We start from the raw sequence: 24475 nt of genomic DNA on the forward strand, positions 1-24475 counted from the left end.
CCTCAAGGAATTATCCTGGATTCCTCACACCCTCCATGTCCAAGCTGTTGCCAAAGCCTGTCAATTTTGCCTTTTCAGCATCTCTTAAATACACACACCTTCCTCTGACGCTGCCACCACTCAGGTCCTCCTCACCTTATGCCTTGATTACTGAAATAGCCTGATGGTCAGTCTGCCTGCCTCAAGTCTCTTTCCACTCCAGAGCATTCTCCATTCAGCCACCAAAGTGATTTTCCTAAAGCACAGGTCTGATCAGTTCCATTGTGCCCACCCCCAACCCCCTTTACTTCCCCAATAAACATCAGTGGCTCTGTATTGCCTCCAGGATCAAATACAAAATATTCTATTTGGCATTCAAAGCCCCTCTTAACCCCTCCTACTTTTGTAGTCTTCTTATAGCATACTCTCCAACACACATTCTTCAATCCAGGCACATGGGCCTCCTGGCTGTTCCAGTAACAATATACTTCATCTCTCAGCTCTGGGCATTTTCTTTTGACTCTCTCCCATGCTTGGAAAGCTCTCCCTCCTCTACTCTGACCACTGACCTCCCTGGCTTCTTCTGAGTCCCAAGTAAAATCCCACCTTTTACAGGAAGCCTTCCCTAACCCCTCTTAATGCCAGTGTTTTCCCACTGCTAATTATTTCCTATTATCCTGTATATAGCTTATTTTATATATATATATATATATATATATATATATAAATATTTACTTGCACTTTGTTCCTGCCTCCTCCTCATTAGATTGTAAACTCCTTAAGAGCAAGTGCTGTCTCATGTCTCTGTTTGTATTTGTGTTTAGAACAGTGTCTGACACATTGTAGGAGCCTAATAAAATGTTGTAGTTTTTTTTAATTGATTGAATGTATCTGGACCTCATTTTGTTTTCCTCGCATTACTAACCATATAGTAATTCTTTATTTTTTTTGGTTTGTTTATTTTGCAAAGAATATGGTTAAAACTTTTTTTTTGCTAAATCACAGAATAAGCAGTAATTTGCTCTATTTAAAAGTTAAGTTTGAGGTCAGGATGTGCTAATAAGTATGGTCTCAGAGTGCCTAGAAGACAGAACAGACTAATACTGAATATCCTGGTCACAGCTTTAGGGGGGTTATGATCAGGAAAGAATAGGAGAAAAAAAACACACTAGCAGCTTGGTCACATATTTGCACAATTTAAGCCACTCGCTGTGCATACATGTGGGGCCTGGCATTTCTAAGGACCAACTCTTAACTATATGCTGTGCCTTGGTACTTTGTTATATCCATTATTTTCTACAGCTAATGCTGATTATGCTCCCTCTATTCTAGAATATCTCATCTCTTGCTCAGTTCTTTCCCATGTTTTCCTCAAACTCCTTCACATTATCTCCCCAGTGCATGAGAGGATTTCTTTCCTTTTCCACTTGTTGTTTGTTAATTATCTCAGTACCTCTGCCCTGTTCAGGCTAACCATCTAAAGCATCTCACTCTCACTCGGTAACTGACTTAATAAAAGGTGAATTTGGAAGTAAACCTTTTAAAGGTCAGTTAACATTTCTAATTGAAATAATAAAGTGGTGGTTTTATATTGGGGTTTTTTTGTTTTCCTTTTTTAAAAAACATTTCTTGTTATGAGAATGTGATTTTCTCAAATGATCAGTTTACTCAATTTGGAATAAAATTTTGTATTATGAGCATTGAAACTTGAGGGTGGTTTTTTGTTTTTTAATTTTTATGAACCAAGTGTATTTAAAGACATGAGCTTCTATCCATCTTCTTCCCTTGATAGATTACAACTAGTATTTAATTTGAATCATTCAGAACAGATCTGAATATACATTTTAACTTGTACTATTAAACATTTATCTTCATGGTAATATACTGTTAAATCATGTAAAACCTAATATAGCAAGAAAGCAATGAATCAAACTCACTGAATTAAAGAAAAATACAGCACTTAAAAAGACATGCAAGATTTTAAGATTCTTCCAACATAAACTTTGGTTTACTTAAAAATAGTTATATCTTCTGGGGAAATCCTTTTAATCCAAGTAGCATATTATTGTTCCTGAGTCTAGCTTTCCATTTGCTCTTGAAACATGAAGAGAGAAGTCCTGTCACCCAGTAGTAATCCCTCACCTATCTGGAGCTTGGCTATCTCACCTATCTAGAATAAAGTTAAGAAAAAATTTGGGAGGAAGCTAAGAAGACCTTTGAATCACCAAATAGGTGTCACAAAATCCTCGTACTAAATAAAGCGTGTGAATTCTACTCATAGGAAAGTTTCTCAGTCCTTTATTCAGAGTGCATTGACACTTATTATGCACATAATTTTAATAAACTTAATTATTTGGTTTCCAAGGCCATAAAAATTGCAAGAAGCAAAATGGATAGGTATGGAGCCTACTGTGGGCAAGAATAATTAGTGTCAGCTGGCAGCAAAGGAAGAAACAAAAAAATTGTGAAATTATTTTTTACTGTCTTCTCTGTGTATGTAAGCATTCTTATCTGTGTATATAAGCTTACACTATATAGACAGTAAGCTCCTTGAGGACAGGAGCATGTTTGTTTTTTATTTTGTATCCCCAATACCTGGCATTTATTAGATGCTTAATAAATCCTTTTTGAGTGAATAAATGAATGTGTGATGTATTTTTATTAGAAATAATTAAAAGTAAGGATGTAATTAGTTAAGAAAACTCAGCATCAAGAATGATGCTGTGGTCCAAGGATTCTTGGCAGTTTTGATCTGGCTTTAGGCTTAGCTGTTCGTACAGCGGCTCTTCCCTAAAAAAGGCTGTTTCCCAAGAGTAGCACCTATTCCTGTGAATGCTGATTTATAGGAGGGCTTTGTCGTCACAATAGATCATTTTGATTAAACCAAAGCAACTACTTGTTTCTCTTCTACTCAGAACCCTGCATAAAATTACATTTACTAAATAGAGAACAAATGAGTTGGGAAGTATAATTTTCTAAGGGAATAATATAACCAGTGCAAGGTGTGGGCTTTGAAAATTATGTATATTTTGTCAGATTTATGGCTTGTTTAGTTAATGCATCAAGTTACTAGGCATTAGGAATTTCTCTTGGGGAAAATGGTAGTCAAATAAATGGGACAAACAGGAAGTAAGTGAAGTGTCCTGAGTTAATGCTGGTTTACAGACCCTAGCCTTTTTCTTTTCTCCCCTTCCTCATTAAGTAATTAGCTAGATTCTGGTAATATATAAGTTATTTTCTAGAAATGAATTAGGAAATTTGAGCAGCTGCATTAAAGGCTTTCAGCTCACTAGGGTATCTTACTGATTAGCAAATTACTACATAAATGAACTAAATGACACCCCTGTGTTCTGAAAAGGTTAATGCAACTTCCTAAAGTGTCCATCTTAGAGCATGGAGCAGCTTATGAACTGGGCTAACTAAGTGAAATTCTTACTGAACGACATTATGTATATAACTGTCCATTAGACACTCACCAGAGCCTATATTTTCTTTACACAGGGTGTCCCAAAAGTCTTAGTGTAGTTTTAAGCCTCCAAAGTGAGAATTAGTCCCTGAGCCATTAAAGACCTCAAGCACCCGGACAATCCTGAACTGCCAGTCTGCAGGGTCAGGGCAGAAAGAATGCTAGATGTGGAGTCAGAGACCTGGACTTTTGAATCCTGCCTCTGTGACTTGGGGGGGGGGGGCGGCTTGTTCAAGTCACTTCTCACTCTATGCCCAAGTTTGTTTTTAGTGATAGGGTTAGATAACATCTAAAATCCCTTTCAGTTCGAGTATCAGAATGTATTTTATTTTGCATTTTTAGGGTCAAAGATTTAGAGATTGAAAGGAGGGACCTTCAAGGTAATCTGCCTATTTTTATGGATGAGAACATAGAGAAAGGAAGTGATTTACCCAGTGTGATATAGATAAAAAGCAACAAACCCAGAACTGAATCCAGGTGTTAGAGTTCAAATTTGGCTCCCTTTCCACTATGCCATGCTTCCTTCTTTCCCATCTAAGTTCAGCCCCCTACTTAAGACTAGGTAGACCAACCTAGGGGCAGGGGCAGCAAGCTCCAGGCTTGGAGTCAGGAAGATCTGAGTTCAAATGTGGCCTCAGATACTTACTAGCTCTGTGACCCTGGGCAAGTCACTTCACCCCTGTTCACCTCAGTTCTTCATCCATAAAATGGGGGCACACTAGAGTAGGAGATGGCAAACAATTCCTGTATCTTTGCCAAGAAAACCCTATGGACTAAAGGCCACAGGGTCACATAGAGTCAGACATGACTGAACAACTGAACAGCAACAAAACAGACCTACTGAGATTCAAACTCTAGTCCCAAGACTGCATGAATAGTGGGAAAGTTCAGAATTCTTTCCACTGAAACATACTGCCTCCCTTCAAAGAAGTGGACCTGGGTTCTAATCCTGACTCTGCCAGTTATTACCTGGGTGATCTTAAGCAAGTCACCTAAACTCACTGCCCCTCAGTTTCCCTATCTTTTCACTAAGGAGGTTGGTCTAGAATACACTCCAAGGTCATTTCCCCCTTTAAAACTATGATCCTGTGATTCCTTTACTCTTGCTACTTTACACAGAGTTTTGAATAATTTTGCCTTTGATATGGGTGGGATGATAGAATAGTTTCTGTTCCCATTATAATTTCAGTAGTACTGTGCCTGATTTAAATTGTGTACTGCTGCTAAAATGCTTCAAAATTTCACCATATCTTTTTATAAACTCTCAATCTTGTAATATCTTTCTTTTCTTAGGATATGAACGAGTCTGCCAAACAAGAAGATATTTTGGAATCTACAACAGATGCTGCAGAATGGAGTCTAGAAGTGGAACGTGTACTACCACAACTGAAAGTCACGATTCGGACTGATAATAAGGTATGGAGAGACAGAAGAGGCATGATGGCAGAGCTAGTTGCTCCTGTCAGTACTACTATGATCGTGTCTCTGCCTCCCCTTCCCAAAACAAGCCAGACAAATGCCTAGGTGAAAGAACCAAAGGCACCTTCCTCCTCCCCACTCCCTTCCTTCCTCTCTCTTTCTTTCTGTCTCTTTTTTCTTCCTTCTTTCTTTCCTTTCTTCTTTTCTTTCTTTTGCTCCATTGTACACCCAAAGCAGAATGGCACTGGGAAATTTGTTCCAGATTTGTTCTGGAGTTCCAAACTGGTTGAAAGGAAAAATGATCTTTTAAGGTATTGACTCAATGTTATTCCATAATGGGCCTGCAAATCTGTTTCATTTTAGAGTTGACCAAACTAGCTCCCATGACGACTACAGAATTTCCTAGGATTTCTAGAGGTTTCCTGGACTTGACTTAGTTTTATTCCTCTTTCCCTTTAAACCAGCTTGGTTTAGGAAAGGAGTACATTGTTTTAACAGTCATCTAATGATTCTATAAGATGACTCATATTTGCTTATTCCAGAGGTATTCTCACATCTCCTGTATGTCAATAGGAATTTATTTTTCTTTTATTAGATCATATTGGAAATCTTAATTTAATTTATTGAAATTTCATTTAGAGCTTAGTCCTCTTGGGGAGAAATCTTGTCCAAGACTTTGGTTATATCAGAAGAAATTTACTTCTTAAATTAAAAGTTAATTTGTTATGATGCCAGGTACTATAATATAGTAAAATGTTAGCATGTTAGTAAATCAATAATAATAATATTATCATGAAGGAAAATTTTGATTTTTGAAAATTTTACAAGCAAACTCTCAAACTTAAAGATCTCTTTCATTACTTAAGTATGAATATTTAAAACATATGACCAATGTATGTATATATGTGTATTAAAGACATTTATATCTCTTGTTTCCATCAAACATGCTACATAGTACAACTGATAATAAATAGTATAAATCACAAATGTTAATGGGTATAATAGCATTTGGAAAATTAAATACAGATTAAATCCTGTAGCAACAAATTTTTCTACACAAAAAGTTTCTGTATAACAAAAGGATTTCTAGACCCCTATTAATGCCTGCTTCTCCTTATAATTTAATAGGACAGAATCACAATATGCTAAAAAGAATTTGCATAATAAGATTTGACCTGTATTTGATCTTGTAGCAGCTTATCCACATTGTAGACATAGAGCAGGAAATAAGTAAATTCATAATGCTAGCTTTTGTAAACCCTGTCTTTGAAGGGGATTAACTAAAACTTCTAGGTAAAAAAATGAGACCTGAAACAGATATGCTACTTCAGGGTCAGTGTCTGGTGATCAAGTTCAGGAACAATGGACTTGCACTGAAGACTTGCCAGGACTTGTCTGATGGCCTAGCCTTTATCTGCACACTTCCTCTATCCCCTTCAAGCACCGTGTGGACTTTTTGACCTAAGTTTTTGTAATATATTTAAAAACTATATATGTTCTGTTTGGTTAAATGGTGTTGAAATGTTCAAAGAAGGAAAAAAAGATTTGTTGCCTTCAAGGAGTATCTGGCAGTAGTTGATTATAAAATGATGAGACCATAGGAGGTGGGTGCTGAATGAGTCAGTTACAAAGCAAGAAAAATGTACTTACCATAGTGTCATTTTGGAGAAGGTTTTAGAGAGCTTTGAGGGAAAACACACCAAATGATATGGTGGCAAAATGTTGGATTTATAATCGGAGGACTAGGTTTCGCTCCACTTTTTACCTGTGTGACTTTGGACACAGTAACTTAACCTCCTTAGGCCTCTGTCTCTTCATCCATGAAATGTGGCAGTTGGAGCAGATTTTCTCTAAGTTCCTTTTTGACAACTTTGAATGCTACATTCCCCTTAGCTCTTAGCATTAGGACAGGTGTGCTATTATACAGAGAGAAATTAAAAGCCATTTATCTGCTCAGTAAAAAAGCCATAGTAACTGTTCTCTATTAATAAGATATAACGACAGTCTAGATAAAGAATTTTAAATTGTGAGTTCTGTGGGTGATCAGTAGCTTTGTAAATGAAAAATAAATGTTCTCAAAGTATTAAGGAAAGCAAATTATAAGTAATGAAGTTGAATAACAAGTTCAGTGACAGAGGTATTTGAATTTGTAACTAGGGATTTATATTTCTTTTGGCCCTTAATATGAAATGGGTCAAGTTAAACAAATTGGTGGGGAAAAAAGTTAGTGGTAAAGGAAGCAGTGTATGGCTATAAAGTTGTAGAAACATGAGGAAGGAAGTTTGGTGTGGCTGTCAAGCTATAAAGAGGTGATAAAGACTGTTAAGAACTTTAAAAAGGGGTTTCAGTACGTTAAAATATTTGGGGATCAAGCTCCCAAAGCATACAAAATATACTTGTAGACTGAATACAAAGTGTTCCTAAAGAAATAAAGAACAACTTAAGTTGTTAATTCCTCTTCAGACTGGAAGAATATTTAGTGCTTATGGCTTAGCAAAGTGACAATTTTGTTGTTTTGTTGTTCAGTCATTTCAGTCATGTCTGACTATTTGTGATCCCATGGACATCTGTGTTCATGGAGTTTTCTTGCAAAGATACTGGAGTAGTTTGCCATTTACTTCTCCAGTAAATTGACAATATGATCAAAATTAATATACAGTTTTAATGCTTTACCAATTAAACTATCAAAGAGAGAAATTGCAGAAATTGATAAAATAACAACAAAATCCATTTGTCAAAACAAAAGGTCTAGAATATCAAGGGAAAAAGATGAAGGAGGAATAGCAATTTCAGACCTCAAACTGTATTTTAAAGCAGCAGTCATCAAATCTATATAGTATTGGTTAAAAAATGGAAAAGTAGATGCATGGAATGGGGGGAATTGGACAAGGGAAAATCGGAAATAATGGAATTCCATCACACGGTGTTTGATAAACCCGAAATCTTTGAGAAAGAACTCCTTATTATATGAGTATGTTATATGTATACTTATATAATATATAAGAACTTCTGGCAAAAATGAAAGGCAGAATATTGCAAAATTGCAAACAATCAAGACTACAAAGAAGAGATGTGAGAAGTCACCATATTTCCTTCCCCAACCCCCTTCTCTCTCTCACACACACACACACACACACACACACACACACTCCTTTGCAGAAGTGGGAGGTTGATAGGTGAGGAACATTGCATGTATTTTTATATTTTTGGATATATTAATTGGTTTTGCTGCATGTTTTTTTTCCCCTCTTCTGCTTTTTCTTTCTTTTTCCTCTTTAAAAATTCTTTTTTTATATATAGGACAGAGTATGGAGAAAGATTTAGATGATGTAAAAATAAAAGATATTAGTAAATATTTTTAAAAGGTACTTGGGAGATTAAAAAGTATAAGCACCCACAAATAGTTTTTTTAATGATCTCAGTAAGGAGCATTTTGTAGTCACTCAACAAGCATTTATTAAGTATCTACTAGATGCAAGATACTGGGGATATAAATACAAAAAATAACATATTTGCTACTCTCAAAGAGCTTACATTCTATCAGGGGATACAAGAACATACACACACACACACACACACACACACACACACGTATGTAAGCATACCAGAGTATAAATAAAAAAGAAAATAAATACAAATAAATTCAAGGTAGTTAGAGAGAGAGGTACAGTAGCAACTGGGAGAATCAGGTAGAAGTTGGTTCTTGAGCTAAATCTTGAAAGAATTCTGTGCAGCAGAAGTACAGAGGGAGAGTATTTGAGACATGAGGCACAAAGAAAGAAGAGAAAAGGGCAAAGGATACAGCCAAGGTTAACACTTATGATTAGAGGTCTCAATAAGCGAAAGAGTTGTCAGACTCAAGAAAAGGACAGAATGAAGTCACAAAAATTCAGAGAGTAGAATATAACCAGGAGGAAAAGGCAGTCAACAATGTCAAATAGAGCAGTGGTCAAGAAAAATGAGGGTTTGTGAGAAGATTGTCAGATCTGGCAATTAATATAGTTTGTTGATAATATTAGAGAGAACTATTTCAGTTGAGTGATGAAGTCACAAACCACACTGCAAAGGTTTAAGTGAGGAGTGAGTGAGAGAGAGAGGAAGGGGAAGAAATTAGTGTAGATGGATTTTTCTGGGAGTTTGAGAAAGAAAAAAAGAAATACAGGATAGAGTCAGGTGAAGTTTTTTTGTTTTTTGTTTTTTAAGATGGGACGATGTGATTGTGTTTAAAGGCAAAAGGGGCCATAAAGGACACCAGAGGAAGGCAACAACTTTGAAAGTGCAGAGAACTGAGGCTGAGGTGTGGGTACTGATTGGGACTAGATGAGAATGGGGCAGGATGGTGCCACTGGGGTAGGATTCTGCCCATGTGGGCATCGGATACAAACAACCTGGGGCATGGGTTTGAGGGACTGGGGAAGCACCACTACCTGGTGCCACCTACTGAATATTTAGTGGGACCCTTCAAAGATTGACTTTAGAAGGTGGAGGCCTGGTGGAGGAGAAAGTATCTGAAGTATTAGAGAGAAAATTTAACCTGTGCCAAGAGTTTGGAGCCTAGAAGACTGTCATCCAGAAGAGGAAGGGAAGGAAAGGACAACTCTATATTTGTAGCCAAAGAAGTTCTGAAGAGGGGCAGGAGCTCTGGATTGTTTGAAAAAGAAGCAGATATTTGTCATCCAAGGCCTTTATTAGCATAAAAATGGCAAGAGCTTTCATGTGAGAAATCATCCTTTAAGGGTCTGAAAAGTAGAATGGTAGTGGTTGGTGACTCTCTTGGATCAGGGGCAGCATGACAGATATTTGTCAATCTGTTAACAAGAGAGTGGTCTGCCATATTCCCAGGGCATATTAACCAAGCCATAGCAGAGAATCTCCCAAGCCTTGTTTAAAAAAAAAAAAAAAGACTTGGCTGCTAACTATTTGTGGCGATTCATCTAGGCATTCATAGCCACAAAGAACCTAAAAAATATTATAAAATATTACAAAGTCATTTTCTGGCCAACAACTCTAGTCCATGCTGACTCCATTCTGGCCAGCATCCAGCATCTCCATGGGAACTTTGGACTTTATCCCTTGGAACCACTCTGGGCTCATAGGTGCCCTTTCACTTTATCTTGTGTGGAACCAGTTTTCTTCTGCACTTACAGGCTAGTATCTCCTATCCTCATTCTTAGTGCTTTCTTCCCCACCCTTTGCCTTCAACTCTTCCTGCCTTTCCACCTCCCCTTTTTGTGTTCCCCTTTTGTATGTAAGCTCCTTGGGGACTCCCTTGTTTGCTTCTTAGTTGTATCCCCAGTGCCCAGCACACTGCCTAGAATATAACAAGAATTTAATAAATACTTTAGCTTCCTAGCTATCTATCTAAGACTTGGATAAGAATGACTAAAGACTACCAGGGACCTAGAGCCATGATGGTTATCTTGAATGGCAACAGATACCCCAGATCCCACATAACTACTAAAGCAAAAACCTAAGTATGACAACAGACCAAATACTCTTCAAGAAATTCAGTAAGACACTATAATGAATGGCTTTTCCACCCAAGAACTGCACAAAAACCTCAGCCAGAAGCCCATGAACTATTTGTTCATGGAAAGAAAGCCTTCTAGCAAAGCCAGTGCCAGGGAAGGCAAATTAGCTAGCAGCCTTCTGAGGCAACCAGAGATGAGATAGAGATGTATAACCTGCAAGGTTCTCTGTCTGGAGACAGCAGGAGCAGAGGGCTTCCCTGAAAATGTCCCAGCATGGTCAGAAATCCATAGCATGGACCTCAGAAGCCCTTGGGAACAAAAGCACCACTGTGTACCAGTCAGTACTATGGGCCACTCTAAGGCTCTGCAGTCAGTCATGAGGCAACGTAGAGGGCCCTGAAGATTCATGAGGGACTAACCCGTTGAGGCAGAAGTCAGTTGAGGAACTTGAGTGACTCAGGTGAAGACCAAGTAGGTCAAGCACCCCACCAAAAGCACTCCTGGGGTGGGGCCTCCTCCTGACTTAAAACCCCAGTTTAAGAACTAAGGCTAGAGAGATGAGTAAACCAAAAAAGATACTAAACACTATAAAAAGTATTATAGATCCAGAGATGCCAAAAAATCCAAACCAGAAGGAAGCAGAGACTGTTAGGAAGAAATGGATTTTACATAAGGATTACATGAATACCTAGTAGAAATGAAGTAAGAAATTCAAAAGTGAAATAAAAGTTCTATGGGAAAGAATTGGAAAGTAAATAAATAGAAGAGAAAGACGTAAACCTTACGTATTTCCTGAAAATTAGATTGAACAAAATTCAGTGCACCCACGAGACAGAAAATAATGTTAGAAATCAAAATATTTTTAAAATAGAAACTCTAAGGTGGATATCTGAGATATTATATATATATATATATATATATATATATATATATATGTATATACATACATATGTATGTATATATGTTTATATGTAAGAAAAAACTCCCTTAGAAAATAGGTCAGGAGAGATAATTTGGGAATCATTGGATATCCTGAAAACCATGATTAAAAAATAAGGCCTGGATAATATACTTCAGAAAATCATAAATGAAAACAACCCAGATCTATTAGAGGCAGAAGCCAAAGTAAAGATAGAAAAAATCCACTGATAACTTCTTGGAAAAAACCAAGTCCTGGGAATGACATAGTCCAAATCCAGAGCTTCTTCTATATCACAGAAAAAAAAATACATCAAGCAGCCATAAAGAAAGAATTCAAATACTGAGAAGCCAGTTAGAATCCTATAAGACTATAAATGATATAGTATTATGAATGGGAGGAGATCTTTGAATACAGTATTCCAGAAAGTGAAAGATACTGGTTTACAACCAAGAATTACTTAAACCTCAAATCTAAGTATAATTCCACAAAGAAAAATGGACCTTTAATGACAAAGAGGACTTTCAGGCAAGCCTAATGGAAATACCAGAACTGAATAGGGATTTTGAAATGCAAGCATGAGGCTCAGGAGAAACATAGAAAAGTAAATTTATTTGAGCGATTGGAAGGGGTTTATGATAACATGATGCTAAACATGCTGTAAGGATGAAGAAACAAGAACAAGGAAGTTTATTCATGTTCTTAAGTAACAAATTTTTGAATTTGAAAAAATTCAGAAGCTTAATATCTTCACAGGAGGGAAAAGTGAAATAAGATAAACAGAGAACCTTGGGGGTGGATTGGCTCTGTTCTGAGAGGAAAAAGAAAAGATGGTAAAAAGAATATGGAGCATAGAAAGAAGGAAGAGGAGGGTGGAACTTGCTATTTCTTAAGATTAAGATGTGTGAGAAGAAGAATACAAAAATGGGGAGAAAGAGGTGGGAGGGAGGAGGCATCAGATGCACATCATTTAACCCATGGAAACATTGTAAAATCTAGAGGGAACTGAAGGAAATTCAGAATGAAGCACCAACAAGCTAAACACTTTTGAAAGTAATATAAAGTTAATCTAACATTGTTCTAGCAAATTGTGATCTTTGGGGATCTTATTTTTATTTTCTAATATATTAGTTTACCTTCTTAATAACTTCATACCACCTGTCTTTATCCAAGCCAACAAGAGCATGGATGAGGAGTGAGCCCTCTCCTCCTAATTGTACTTTTCTATTTCTATTAGTGCAACCTTGGGTGATTTTTTTTAAAGCCCAGCTTTTAGTCAGCTAAAATTTCTTTGTCTTTTTCATATCAGTACTCTTTGTGTCTAGTCAGTCAGTAAACATTTATTAGGCACCTATTATGTGTCAGGCACTGTGCTAAGTGCTCGGGATACAAATAAAGGCAAGAATAGTCCCTGTCCACAGTCTAATGGGAGAGATAACATGCAAAGAATTATGTATAAACAAGCTATATACAGGATACATAGGAAATAATCAGCACGGAGAAGGTACTCAAATTCAGAAGGATTAGAAATGACTTCCTGTGGAAAGTGGGTTTTTTGCCAGGACTTGTGGGAAGCCAGGAGGTGGGGATGAGGAAGGAGAACATTCAGGAAAGAAGGCATGAATGACAGCCAATGAAAATGCCTATAGAGATGGAGTGCCTTGTTCAACGAGAACAGAGTATTGAAGAGTGCACAAGGATGTGTAACAACAAGAAGACTGGGAAGGGGCGGGGGAGAGGGGTTGTGGTTATGAAGGGCTTTAAGTGCCAAACAGAATATTTTATATATTTGATCCTAGAGGTGGTAGGGAGCCATTGAAGTTTATTGAGTAGGGAAATGACATGGTGAAACCTGTACTTTTGGAAAATCATTTTAGCAGCTAGAGTGGAAGATGGCCTAGAATGGAGAGAGACTTGAGGCAGGCAGACCAACTAGAGAACTATTGCAGTGATCCAGGCATGAGGAAATGAGGGCCTGTACCAGGGTCATAGCAGTGTTAGAGGAGAGAAGGGGGTATATTGGAGAAAAATTTTAAATGTACCTAATTGTATTATTACCAAATTCACATCTCTTCATCTCATCTAAAAGAATATTGTAACAGACTTTGCCAAGTGATTTCCTGGCTACCATGTCTACTTGTTGTCAGGTCGTTTCAGTCATGTCTGACTCTTCATGATTCTATTTGGGGTTTTCTTGGCAAAGATACAGGAGTGGTTTGCCATTTCCTTCCCCAGCTCATTTTACAGCTGAGGCAAGTGAGGCAAACAGGGTTAAATGGCTTGCCCAGGGTCACACAGCTAGAAAGTCTCTGAGGCCAGATTTTAACTTAGGTCTTCCTGACTCCAGGTCCAGGTTTCTATCTATCCACCTAGCTGCCCATGTGCGCAGCTGCTGTCTAAGAAAGAAGTAAGTATAGTGGTATCATGTAGCCATTGTAATATGTTTTAATCAACCAACCAAGGAACCATTTCAAACAATATTTAATAAACAAGTATTTCCGCACCTAACTAGCAAAAATATTCATCTTGGTTCTACAAACCTCACGTAAGAATTTGGTTTTAATAATTACGCAGAGAATAGTACTTACTATTCATCTGTAGTGTGGATAAAGGAATTCTATCACTAAATGTAGGAAGGGAGAACATTTGGTGATAAAATTCCTTTTAAAATAGTTCTTTCCTCTTCCTTTATGATATCCAGACACACCAGTGAAAAGACCTCCCTTCTGTTACACTGCCCCAAGTTCAGTCTTTTTTTTTTTCCCTTTCAATCATGTCTTCCTCATTTTGAGCATGTTTGGGGTTTTGTTGGCAAAGATACTGGAGTGGTTTGCCATTTCCTTCTCCAGATAAGGAAACTGAGACAAATAGGTTAAGTGACTTGCCCAGGGTCACACAGCCAGTAAATGTCTGAGGCCATATTTGAACTGAGAAAGGCAAGTCTTCCTGATTCCAGGCCTAGTGCCCTGTCCACTGTACCACGTAGCTACCCCTTACTGCCCCAAGTATTCTCTGAATGGAACTTCAATCCTACATGACCCATTATACATTATTTCACCACTCAGAAAAATATTATATCTAGCAAAAAAAAATCATTATCCTTAACAAGCATTTATTTAGAACTTACTATATGTTAGGTATTGTGCTAAGCTCTGGAAATGCAAAGAAAGGCAAAAGAAGTATATGCTAAAGATATTAAATAGGTTTTTCTACCTCAACATTTAGCAGATCCATGTACTCTAGTTTTTAGGAAGAATTAGACAATTTGAAAACTTTGTACTTACCAGACATAATAGAACAGATTTATTTTAAGTAGTAAAATTCAGGGTTTAGGCAAGAAAGCCATATTGTTAAGTTAAAAAAATTTTTTTCTTTGCTATTTCTATTTACTATTTCTTGAAGTACATCATCACTTTTTAGTTTGCATTTGGGTAGTAAAAATATAATGATTCAAAGTTATCAGATAATCACCAGTCTTTAGGAATTCTCGTTTTCAGGCAATTTGGCCTAAATCAATTATTTCCAATTGATAGCAAAAACGTTTTCTTTCTGAACATTTCAGATTGAGCAAATGCAGCTAGAAGATCAAATTTTATATTTTACAGATTGGTTAGAAAAGTACCATAATAAAGTCAGACATCTTCCATTAAACTTGATATAGTAAAATAGAATTATACACTAGACCATTTACAAGGTGCTAATGAATACAAATTATCTGTACTTTTCACACTCCGAATAAACAAATTTTTTATGAAAACACCTTTTTAAGGCTTCTTTTAGGTAATTATCTCCTCAAGCACTCACTTTCGTCTTCGAATTTCAGGAGCTAGATACTACCTCAGGTTCCACCCTTGTTCAATTCCTGGCTAAAACAAAAACTTTGGCTAAAATGACATTCTCTTACATTACACATAACTGCTGGAGCGATTAGCAATTACAACTTTGTCATTAAGCATGTGCATGTGTGCCTGTGCACATGCCCACATGCAGACAGGAATGGATTAAATTCTCTTTAGGATCCATGTATCTCATTCTTCACATTTAAATTCATTTTTAAGTATCGTGGAGATGGGGAAGATAAGTAATAAAGGGCAGCAGTTATATAAATCCATTATGGATTTAACTTTTAAGTGGCCTTGGATCAGTTGTAAATTAGTCCCATGTTTAGTTGGCACCTAACCAAACTCTTTACCTTCTTGGCCTTCTAGCAGATAGTTCAGATTTGGTCTTTGCTTGCCAGCAACAAAATACAGAATGGTAAAGCTCCTTTTTATTTCTTCTCTGAATTTTACAATGCCCAAGCATTGACCATATGCAACCTAATGACAGTCTTTTAGCTGCATGCAGACTCTCCATTTTGTGGGTTATCCATAGTTTTAATCCTGGGAAAACTGAAAAGTAATCTGGCAGAAACTAAGCTCCTGTTGCTTAGCACATTCAAACTATCACCTTTTGCTACAACCAGTGCTCATAGAATTAAACCTTATTCTAACATTAGTTTAACATTCATTTTTTAATTTTCAGTTCCAAATTCTCTCCTTCCCTCCAGCCCTTCCCCCATCCATTGAGGAGACAAGCACTATGATGCTCCATTATATGTGTGAAGTCATGCAAAGGATATTTCCATATTAGCAAGAAAAATAAGGGAGAAAAATGTGCTTCTGTCAGTACTAGATCAGTTCTCTAGGGGTGGACAGCATTTTTTTATCGTGAGTCCTTTGGAATTGTCATGGATCATTGTACTGATCAGAGTAGCAAAGTATTTCACAGTTGATTATCTTTACATTATTGCTTTTACTGTATCCTGGTTCTGCTCACTGCATTTTGCATCAGTTCATATAAGTCTTCCCTGGTTGTTCTGAAACCATCTCTTTTGTCATTTCTTACAGCAAAATAGTATTTCATTACAATCATATACCACAACTTATTCCTCAGTTGAGGGGTATCCCCTCAATTTCCAATTCTTTGCCGCCACAAAAAAAGTTGCTATGTTTTTGTACATATTATCACTTTTCCTTTTTCTTTGATCTCTTTGGTATACAAAGCTAGTAGTGGTATTTCTGGGTCAAAGGAGAGGTACAGTTTTATAAACCTTAAATGGAATTAGGTAGGACTCCTTCTTTACTTATTGTATCAAATAGTTTATGTAATACTGGAATGAATTGTTCTTTAAATGTTTGGTAGAATTTGCTTGTAAATCCATCTGGTCCTAGGGATTTTTTCTTAGGGAGCTCATTTATGGCTTGTGCAATTTCTTTTTCTAAGACAGGATTATTTAAGCATTCTATTTCCTCTTCTGTTAAACTGCGCAATTTATATTTTTGTAAATATTTATCCATTTCACTTAGATTGTCAGTTTTAGCAGCATATAATTGGGCAAAATTGAAAAAATTACTTTAATTTCATCTTCATTGGCAGTGAATTCACCCTTTTTGATACTGGTAATTTGGTTTTTTTCTTTCTTTTTTAAATTGAACACGTGGTTTATCTATTTTATCAGGTTTTTTCCCCATAAAACTAGATCCTACCTTTATTTATTAGTTCAGTGGTTTGGGGATTTTTGTCTTTTTTTTTTTACTTTCAGTTTTACTAATCTCATTTTTGATTTTCGGGATTTCTGTTTTTGTGTTTAATTGGGGATTTTTTAACTTGTTCTTTTTCTAGTGTTTTTAGTTGTATGCCCAGTTCATTGATCTTTTCTTTCTTTTATTGATGCAAGCATTTAGAAGCAAATTTTCCTCTAAGTTCTGCTTTGGTTGCATCCCACACCTTTTGTTATTTTGTCTCATGGTTGTCATTATCTTTAATGAAATTATTGATTGTTTCTGTTCTTTGACCCACTGATTCTTTAGGATTAGATTACTTAGTTTTCCAATAAATTTTTAACCTATGCTTATAAAGCCTTTTATTGAGTTTCCCTTGTGGAATATTATATTCCAAGTCTTCCTCTCCATTGCCATGGTAACTGCTAAATCTCATGTGATCCTGACTGTGGCTCAATGATATTTGAATTGTTTCTTGCTGCTTACTATATTTGTTCCTTGACCAGAGAGCTCTGGAATTTGATTATAATATTTCTAGAGGTTTTCATTTTGGGATCTTTCAATTTCTGTTTTGCCCTCTGGTTCTGGGTAGTTTTCTTTTATAATTTCTCAAAAAATGATGTCTAGGTTAATGTAGTCCAATATTCTTAAATTATCTCTCCTCAATCTATTTTCCGGGTCATTGTTTTTCCAATGAGATATTTCATATTTTCTCCTATTCCTTCTCTCTTCAATCTTTCAGCTTTGTTTTATTGTTTCTTGATGTCTTATGGAATCATTAGCTTCCCAATTCGTATTTTTAAGGAATTTTTTTTCAATTAGGTTTTGTATTCCTTTTTCCATTTGGCCAATTCTGATTTGGTGGGAGTTATTTTCTTCAGTATATTTTTTGTGCTCCCTCCCTGCCCTGGAACTGTGACCTGGAACTAGGGTTCCTACATCTTGTGACACTCCTTTCCCCTTGGAACTGGGACCCGGGACTGGGTAATGAGCCATGGAGTTGCCAACCAACACTTAGTCCTGCACCTAATGCCAGCACAGGTGTTCCCTGTAATCTCTTTCTGATCAGGTATTCTAATCAGGTGTACCCTTATCATCTCTTGGCAGTGAGAGCTCTTGGTATTGTTTCTGCTGCTGCTGCTGCTTCCAAGGCCCATAACTGGTGTCGTTGCTTCACTCCTAGCCAGTCCCTACTCCGGTGCCACAGACATCTTAATTTCAACCCCCTAAGCTGTCCTGGGCTAGAAAAGTGTCTCACTCTGACCTTTTGTTGGTTATACTGCTCCTCAATCCATTATTTTAAAGTTGTTTGGAGGGGATTCTTGGGAGAGTTCTACTAGAACGCTCCCTCTATTCTATCATCTTGGCTATTCCTACCTAACTTTGGTTTAAGAGAAATACAGTTAGGAAAATAAATCCATTGTCACCAAGATGTATATTATATATTCCAGAATCAGACAGGCAAGACTTTTTTTTTATTACATAGCCTCTTGAATTTGCTATATCACCGGTCCCCTCTATTAGCATGTATAATTGAGAGTTGATCATAGATGATGAAATAATTGGTTTGTTCTCTCTGCGAAATGGTCCAAAGTGTGAGGTAAATGGCACCTTGCCCTTCAGTCCTCAGAGACCAATCTGAATATGTTTCTAACCTAAAATGGAGAGGCCAGATGAAGGGTATATTACTGATTTCAAGAGTACTGCCATAATAGATTAACAATCCATCCAAGCACCAGAGTATCCTAAGTCCAGTGCTTAGGGTTATAATTCAATTGAGAAAGGCCTTGTAAGGCTAAGATTTAGCAAGAAGAAAACCTTGGTAAACTTCATGAAATATTTCACTAGTACATGTGGTATTGCATATGATCTTGCAACATTGGCTGTTTGTATAACACTGGGGAAGCAATTGAGAGATCATTGCTTATGCCTCCCCAGATGACTGTCCTAAAATGGGAAAAAGGATTGCGTTCAAAGTGCACCCCTGCCTGTCTGCCAGGGCCTTTCTCAACCCACAAGCAAAAGAAAGAGCAAAGTAAGGCAAAGAAAACTGTCTTCCCTTCTCAGATGGAAACCCAGTTCACATGGGGCTTTCCAAACTACATGCAGCTCTTCCCGCAAGGATTTGGGACTTGAAGTCAACTTGTTCAATTTAGTCAGATGAGAAAACTCTCCTCAGTGGAAACTCCTCCCTGACTTCCTCAATGCATGAAGCTATCCACCTGGATCTGGACAAAAAAGGTCCCCTTCTACACAGGGCACACCAGAATTCTCTAGGGTCCCGCTGATGATCCTCTGAAGTCCTAAGAGGCCCAGACATTTCATCTGGGTCTTTATTCCAAAGAGCACTTGAAATTCCCCCACTTCAGGCTTTCCGTGTGAAGGTAAACAAAAGGAAACTTCAAACATTCCTAACAGTTCAAAAAGACTACCAGGCTCAGTTAGAGAAGTAGAAAAGAATGTCAGCTACTCTTGGATTTAGGCACAGGCATTCTTACTCTAAAAGGTGGTAGGACGTTTGCTCTCAAAAAAGGTAAACAGTCTATTGTATGTATGATCATGCTTGCCCCAAGGAAGCGATATGAGATTGTACCTCTCCTCTCCTGTGTTTGTAGATGTGGAAGATTATTTTGTTGAATTTGTTGAACCATGTTTTGCTTCTCTTTTTTTTTCTTCATCATTAAAAGGGATGGCTCTCTGGGAAGGAAATAGGGAAGAAAATATTGGGAAATATGATATATAAACAAAAGATCAATAATAATTTTAAGTGTTGAGATGTCACATAAAATGTCAAAAATGAATCTCTAACACATTAAATGCTAGTACATAAAATGTATAAAATTGTAAGGAAATACAAGAATTAGTTTGAAATCAAATCAAACTGCAGGTTAGGAATATTAGCCAGGCAGCTATTTACCTGCCTGGATTTAGCATGATGTCAGCTCATAATTTTAGGAGATACCTGAAGGATAGTGTCATCCTAGATGATGGTCTGTTTTTAAAAATTAAATTATTCTACTCCTACACTGTTTCCTCTTTGCTGCTCACTTAAATAGTTGTGGAAATGTTTGCAAAGAAGCCTTTATTTTCAAGGTGTACTTTTAAAAAGTAGAATGATGATACATCTTCAGATTATTTGGAAGCTTCTTATTTTTCATTAATTCTGAATCTCTAAATATTTGATGAAGTATCTTGAATGCAACAAAGTCATTTTATGTTCCCTTTTCTAGCCTTAATGATAAAGCTAACCTTCATTTTACTTCATGCACTGAAGTAAGGGAAAATAGTTGCTTAAAATGATTAAATTTATTAGCATTTATTTGGATAGTGATATTTCTGGACAAGGGTTGGGACTCTAACCAGAGATGAGGGGAAAATTAGCATTCTGATACCCTACTGCTACTCATTGGAAATAATGAGTAATAGAAAATGTGAGGTAACTTTCTGTGAATGCCTGCATGACTCTCTTTCTTCATTTATGCAGAAATAATTTCTAACATTATAAATTATAATGATTTAATATAGGATATTTGATGCATTGAACAAATGTTTTAACATGCTTTAATGCCCAACGGATATGAGAATTAAAATTTTTGATTAATGACTTAGTTTTTTTTTCCCCTCAAATTGTAATTAAACGTTTCCTTCTTTGTTGTCTCAAAAGGACGGTTGGCTACCTCCTTCATTCCATCAAAAGTGTCTTTCTTAATTATGTAAATCTTTAGGTTCATTGTGGTGAATTTAGATATAGAGATTCTTACCCAAAAGGTTTAAAAGTTTCTAATGATTTCAGACCTTTTCCCTGCATTTTTTCTGTGCTTACATATTTTTCTTGGTCTCTCTCTCCTTCCTACCACTAAATTACATTTGAAAAAAACAATATTGGATTCTAAACTTAACCTACAAACAATTTGATAATTTTAAAAATAATTTTAAAACACATACTCCTTGATCTTATTTGCAAAAGATTTTTTAGAAAATATATATTGTTAAGAAGGGAGCAATTGGAATCTCATTTGGCCTTTAGTTTTGCATTGCTTTCCAACTAAAACCTGAAGGCAAAAAAAAAAAATCCTTATTGAAGTATCAGTTATCATAGATCACAGAATGTTAAAGCTAAAAGTTACCTTGAAGATCATATAGTTTAAACATTAAAGATTGTAGGATCCTAAGTTTAGAGCTAGAAGCAACATTAAAGGTCATTTATTCACACACCCCTCATTTTATATTTATGGATGAAGAAATTGATGTACAGATAACTTGTCACATGTCCACAGTTGGAAAGGCAGTGGCAGAACTGAGTTGTGGACCCAGGTCCTCTAACTCTTAGGTACAGGACTTTTTCCACTTTACCAAGTGAAGATTCTTTTACAGATGGTGAAACTGAGGCTGAGTTGCTTGACTTAGCCAAGGATACACAGCTCATCAGTGGCAGAACTGAGAATTGAACCTAGATCTTTTGAATCTAGCATTCTTTTGGGGGGAAATGTTTTATTGATACTCTTTTTTAATGACACTTTCACTCCCTAGTGACTCCATATCCCACTACCCAATAGAACAGTAACAAAATAGTAATCAGCATATTGGCCACATCTGAAATGTATACTTTATTCTTGAATCAGTACTGCGCTGCCAACAGTCAAGAGGCATGCTTCACTGTCAGTAGTCTGATGGTTCATTGCATTGATCAGAGTTCTGAAGTTTTTATACTATTTTCCTTTAAATTATTGTGGTCAAAGTATTATAAATTGTTCTGTTTTTGCTTACTCCACTCTGTATTGGTTCGTAGAGGTCTTCTTAAGTTCATGAATATGAATTCTCATATTTATCCATATATCTCATTTTGTATGGCACAATAATAATTTTTGTTACATTAATATTCCACAATTTCTTAAGCCACTTCCCTGGGGGCTTACTTTTATTTTCATTCTAGTTCTTCGGTATTCTAAAAAGTGCTACCATAAATTTTTTTGTAAGTATGAGATCTCTCACTCTGCCTTTGACTTCCTTGTATAATATGTATATCTAGATCAAAGGATGGGTACAATTTAGTTACTTTTCCAGTATTCCAGTTGGGGAGGGAGGTAGGGTTCCATCATAGAGGGACTGATTCACAGCTCCATTAATAGTATAGTGGTGTCCCTGTCTCCCCATAGCCCTTCCAGCTTTGACCATTTTTGTCTATCTTTGCAGGAAGCATTCTTGCGTAAGGCTGTTATATTTCTTTTGAAAACTGCCATACTTTCCATCATTTGATTAAACATAAGAAATTGCATTGAGCAAGATGTGAACCTGCTCAAGAAAACCTCCTTGGATTTCAAAGTCCAATGCTTTAATCCATCCACGTATCACAGCTTCTTCCCTAGGAACCAGTGATTAAAACAAATAAGATACTTAGTTCATAGGCTCATAGGCTTGAGAGCTAGAAATTAACTGGTGTAACCTACAGGGAAGCATACTGAAGCCCAAGAGCTGAAGTAACTTGGCAGAGGTCACACCAGGAAGCCACAGAGCCAAGATTCAAAGCCATGGCTTCTGTGTCCAGATAGCCAGTGTTCTTTCCAGTGCCCTAGTAGTCTGCCTTCCACTTGTAAAAGATGTTATGGCTCTGCATAAAATGACACTACATAAAGGGAATGAGATTTCAAAGGATTACAAATAGGATTTCATTTTGATAAACTTGAAAGGCCATCAGATTTGCTTAACTATATAAAAGATCATAAAAATGGAAGCCAATTTTGATGCCATACCAAAAATATACTGTGTTGTTTATGTTTTTAGTGTTGACAATTTTTTGGTTTGGACCTGTGATTTTATTCATCTAGGGAATTTCCAATGTGAAAATTTCCTCTACCAAAGCAGATTGTTAACTCTCCTATAATAGTCTTTTTTTCCTTCCCCTTTAAAAAAAGTTATTGCTGTCCTTTGTTTTTACATCCCCTTCATATCCCTTTCTCCTTCCCTCCCCTTCCCTTACAGCAAAGTACAAAAAAAGAAAGAAAGAAAAGGAAAAACCATCAACATATTAACAAAGTCTGACTATCTACTTAACATCCCATCCTTCTAACCCCCACCTCTGCAAGGAAAGAAGTGCATTTTCTCAGTTCTTTTCCAGGGTCAGGAGTCTTGGTTGTTATAATTGTGTAGCATTTATTATAACTTATAGTCTTAGAGAGTCCTCTGGGGCACTAAGAGGTTAATTGAATTTCCTGTGGTTAAACAACTACTTGAGAGATAGCATTGTACAGTAGAAAGAGCATTGGCTTTGGAGTCAGAAGATCTGGGTTCAGATCCCATCCCTAATGTGTGAACTTGGTAAAGTCAACCTACCTTCTTGTCTAAGTATTCTCATCTGCAAAATGAAGGAATTGTATTAGATGGTCCAGACCTTTTCCAGCTCTGTGTCTATTATATAACAGAGATAAGACTTGAACACAAGTCTTCCTAATGCTATGACCCAGTTCTTCTTTACCTTCCATGTATGACACCACATAGCCCCTCATGTATTAGTTACTTAAAAGAGATGTTAAGTATATAGCACTGCATTTTCAAATAGTAAGAGGTTATGATGGCACACAAGGGGCAAGTGAGAAGGGAAGAAGGTCAATATATAGAGATTATTGACTAAGAGAGCAAATATCACTTTGTCTTTGATCCTTGACTATAGTTTATATAATTATTTTCACATATTTTATAAAACATTGGGTGAGTAATGTTGAGGAGTGTTAGAAATTGTTGGTATTAGTATAGTAAAGAATACTTTTTAATTGTTAGTACTTGAATACTAGGGACTGTAAAAATTATAGGCCTAATTCTGGTCAGCACACCTAGCTTTAAGTCTTGGTTCTAATGCTTACTGACATACAAGCTGTGACCACCAATAAATTTATCTAATCCTCAGTTTCCTTTTCGATAAAATAAGGATATTTGTTCCTCAATTTACTCATTTCACATGATTTAATACCCTTGATCTTTTCATCACCTCCAAATTCCCTTCCCTGATAACAATTTGTTGTCATTGCACCTTTTCCCTCTGCCTTATAACCCTCATCCCTGTTCTTTATCTATGCCATGACCACCAATCCCTCAATTATTTCCCATACCATCACACCTACACTTGTTCTATTCTCTTCTCTTCCCCATTTTGATCCCTTGGTAAGCCAGTTCAACTCTATACTGCCCTCTTCTTTTGAGTCTCTTGCCCCCTTATTGTATTGTCAGTCTTGCCTTGCCAAACCTCAGCCTTGCATCATTCTATCTTCTGCCTTTGCTCCTATACATACACACACACACACACACACACACACACACACACACACACACACACACACACATATATGTGTATACATATATATATGTACATGCATTATTGAATGAAGCTGGAGAAAATCACAAACCTGTTCTGACCAGGTCCACTCACAGCTTCACGGCAATCCTTATACTCATCCCTAACTAACTCACTATCCAATTCACCATGACCACTCTTCCAGACCTTTTCATCCCTCCTTAGGTTGTAAGCATTTTAAGGGTGGAGACTGTCTTTTGCTATTCTTTTTATCCCTGATGTTTAGCTCTATGCCATGCATGTTGTAAGGAATTAATAAATGTTTATTGATTGACTGTTACCTACCTCACCATACTGTTGTGAATAAACTGTTTTGGAAATCACTTAAGGCTC

General features: G+C 36.7%; 1 protein-coding gene across 1 annotated transcript in view; it reads left to right on the top strand.

The window, feature by feature from the left end:
- Positions 1-24475, top strand: part of IFT57 (intraflagellar transport 57) — a 72205-nt gene that overhangs the window by 24267 nt on the left and 23463 nt on the right. Inside the window, exon 6 of the mRNA XM_036747832.1 lies at positions 4739-4861. Within this exon, the coding sequence (XP_036603727.1) occupies positions 4739-4861 (123 nt within the window). The remainder of the gene's footprint in view (positions 1-4738; positions 4862-24475) is intronic.

This window comes from Trichosurus vulpecula, chromosome 2 (genome assembly GCF_011100635.1).
Source record: "Trichosurus vulpecula isolate mTriVul1 chromosome 2, mTriVul1.pri, whole genome shotgun sequence".
NCBI lineage: Eukaryota > Metazoa > Chordata > Mammalia > Diprotodontia > Phalangeridae > Trichosurus > Trichosurus vulpecula.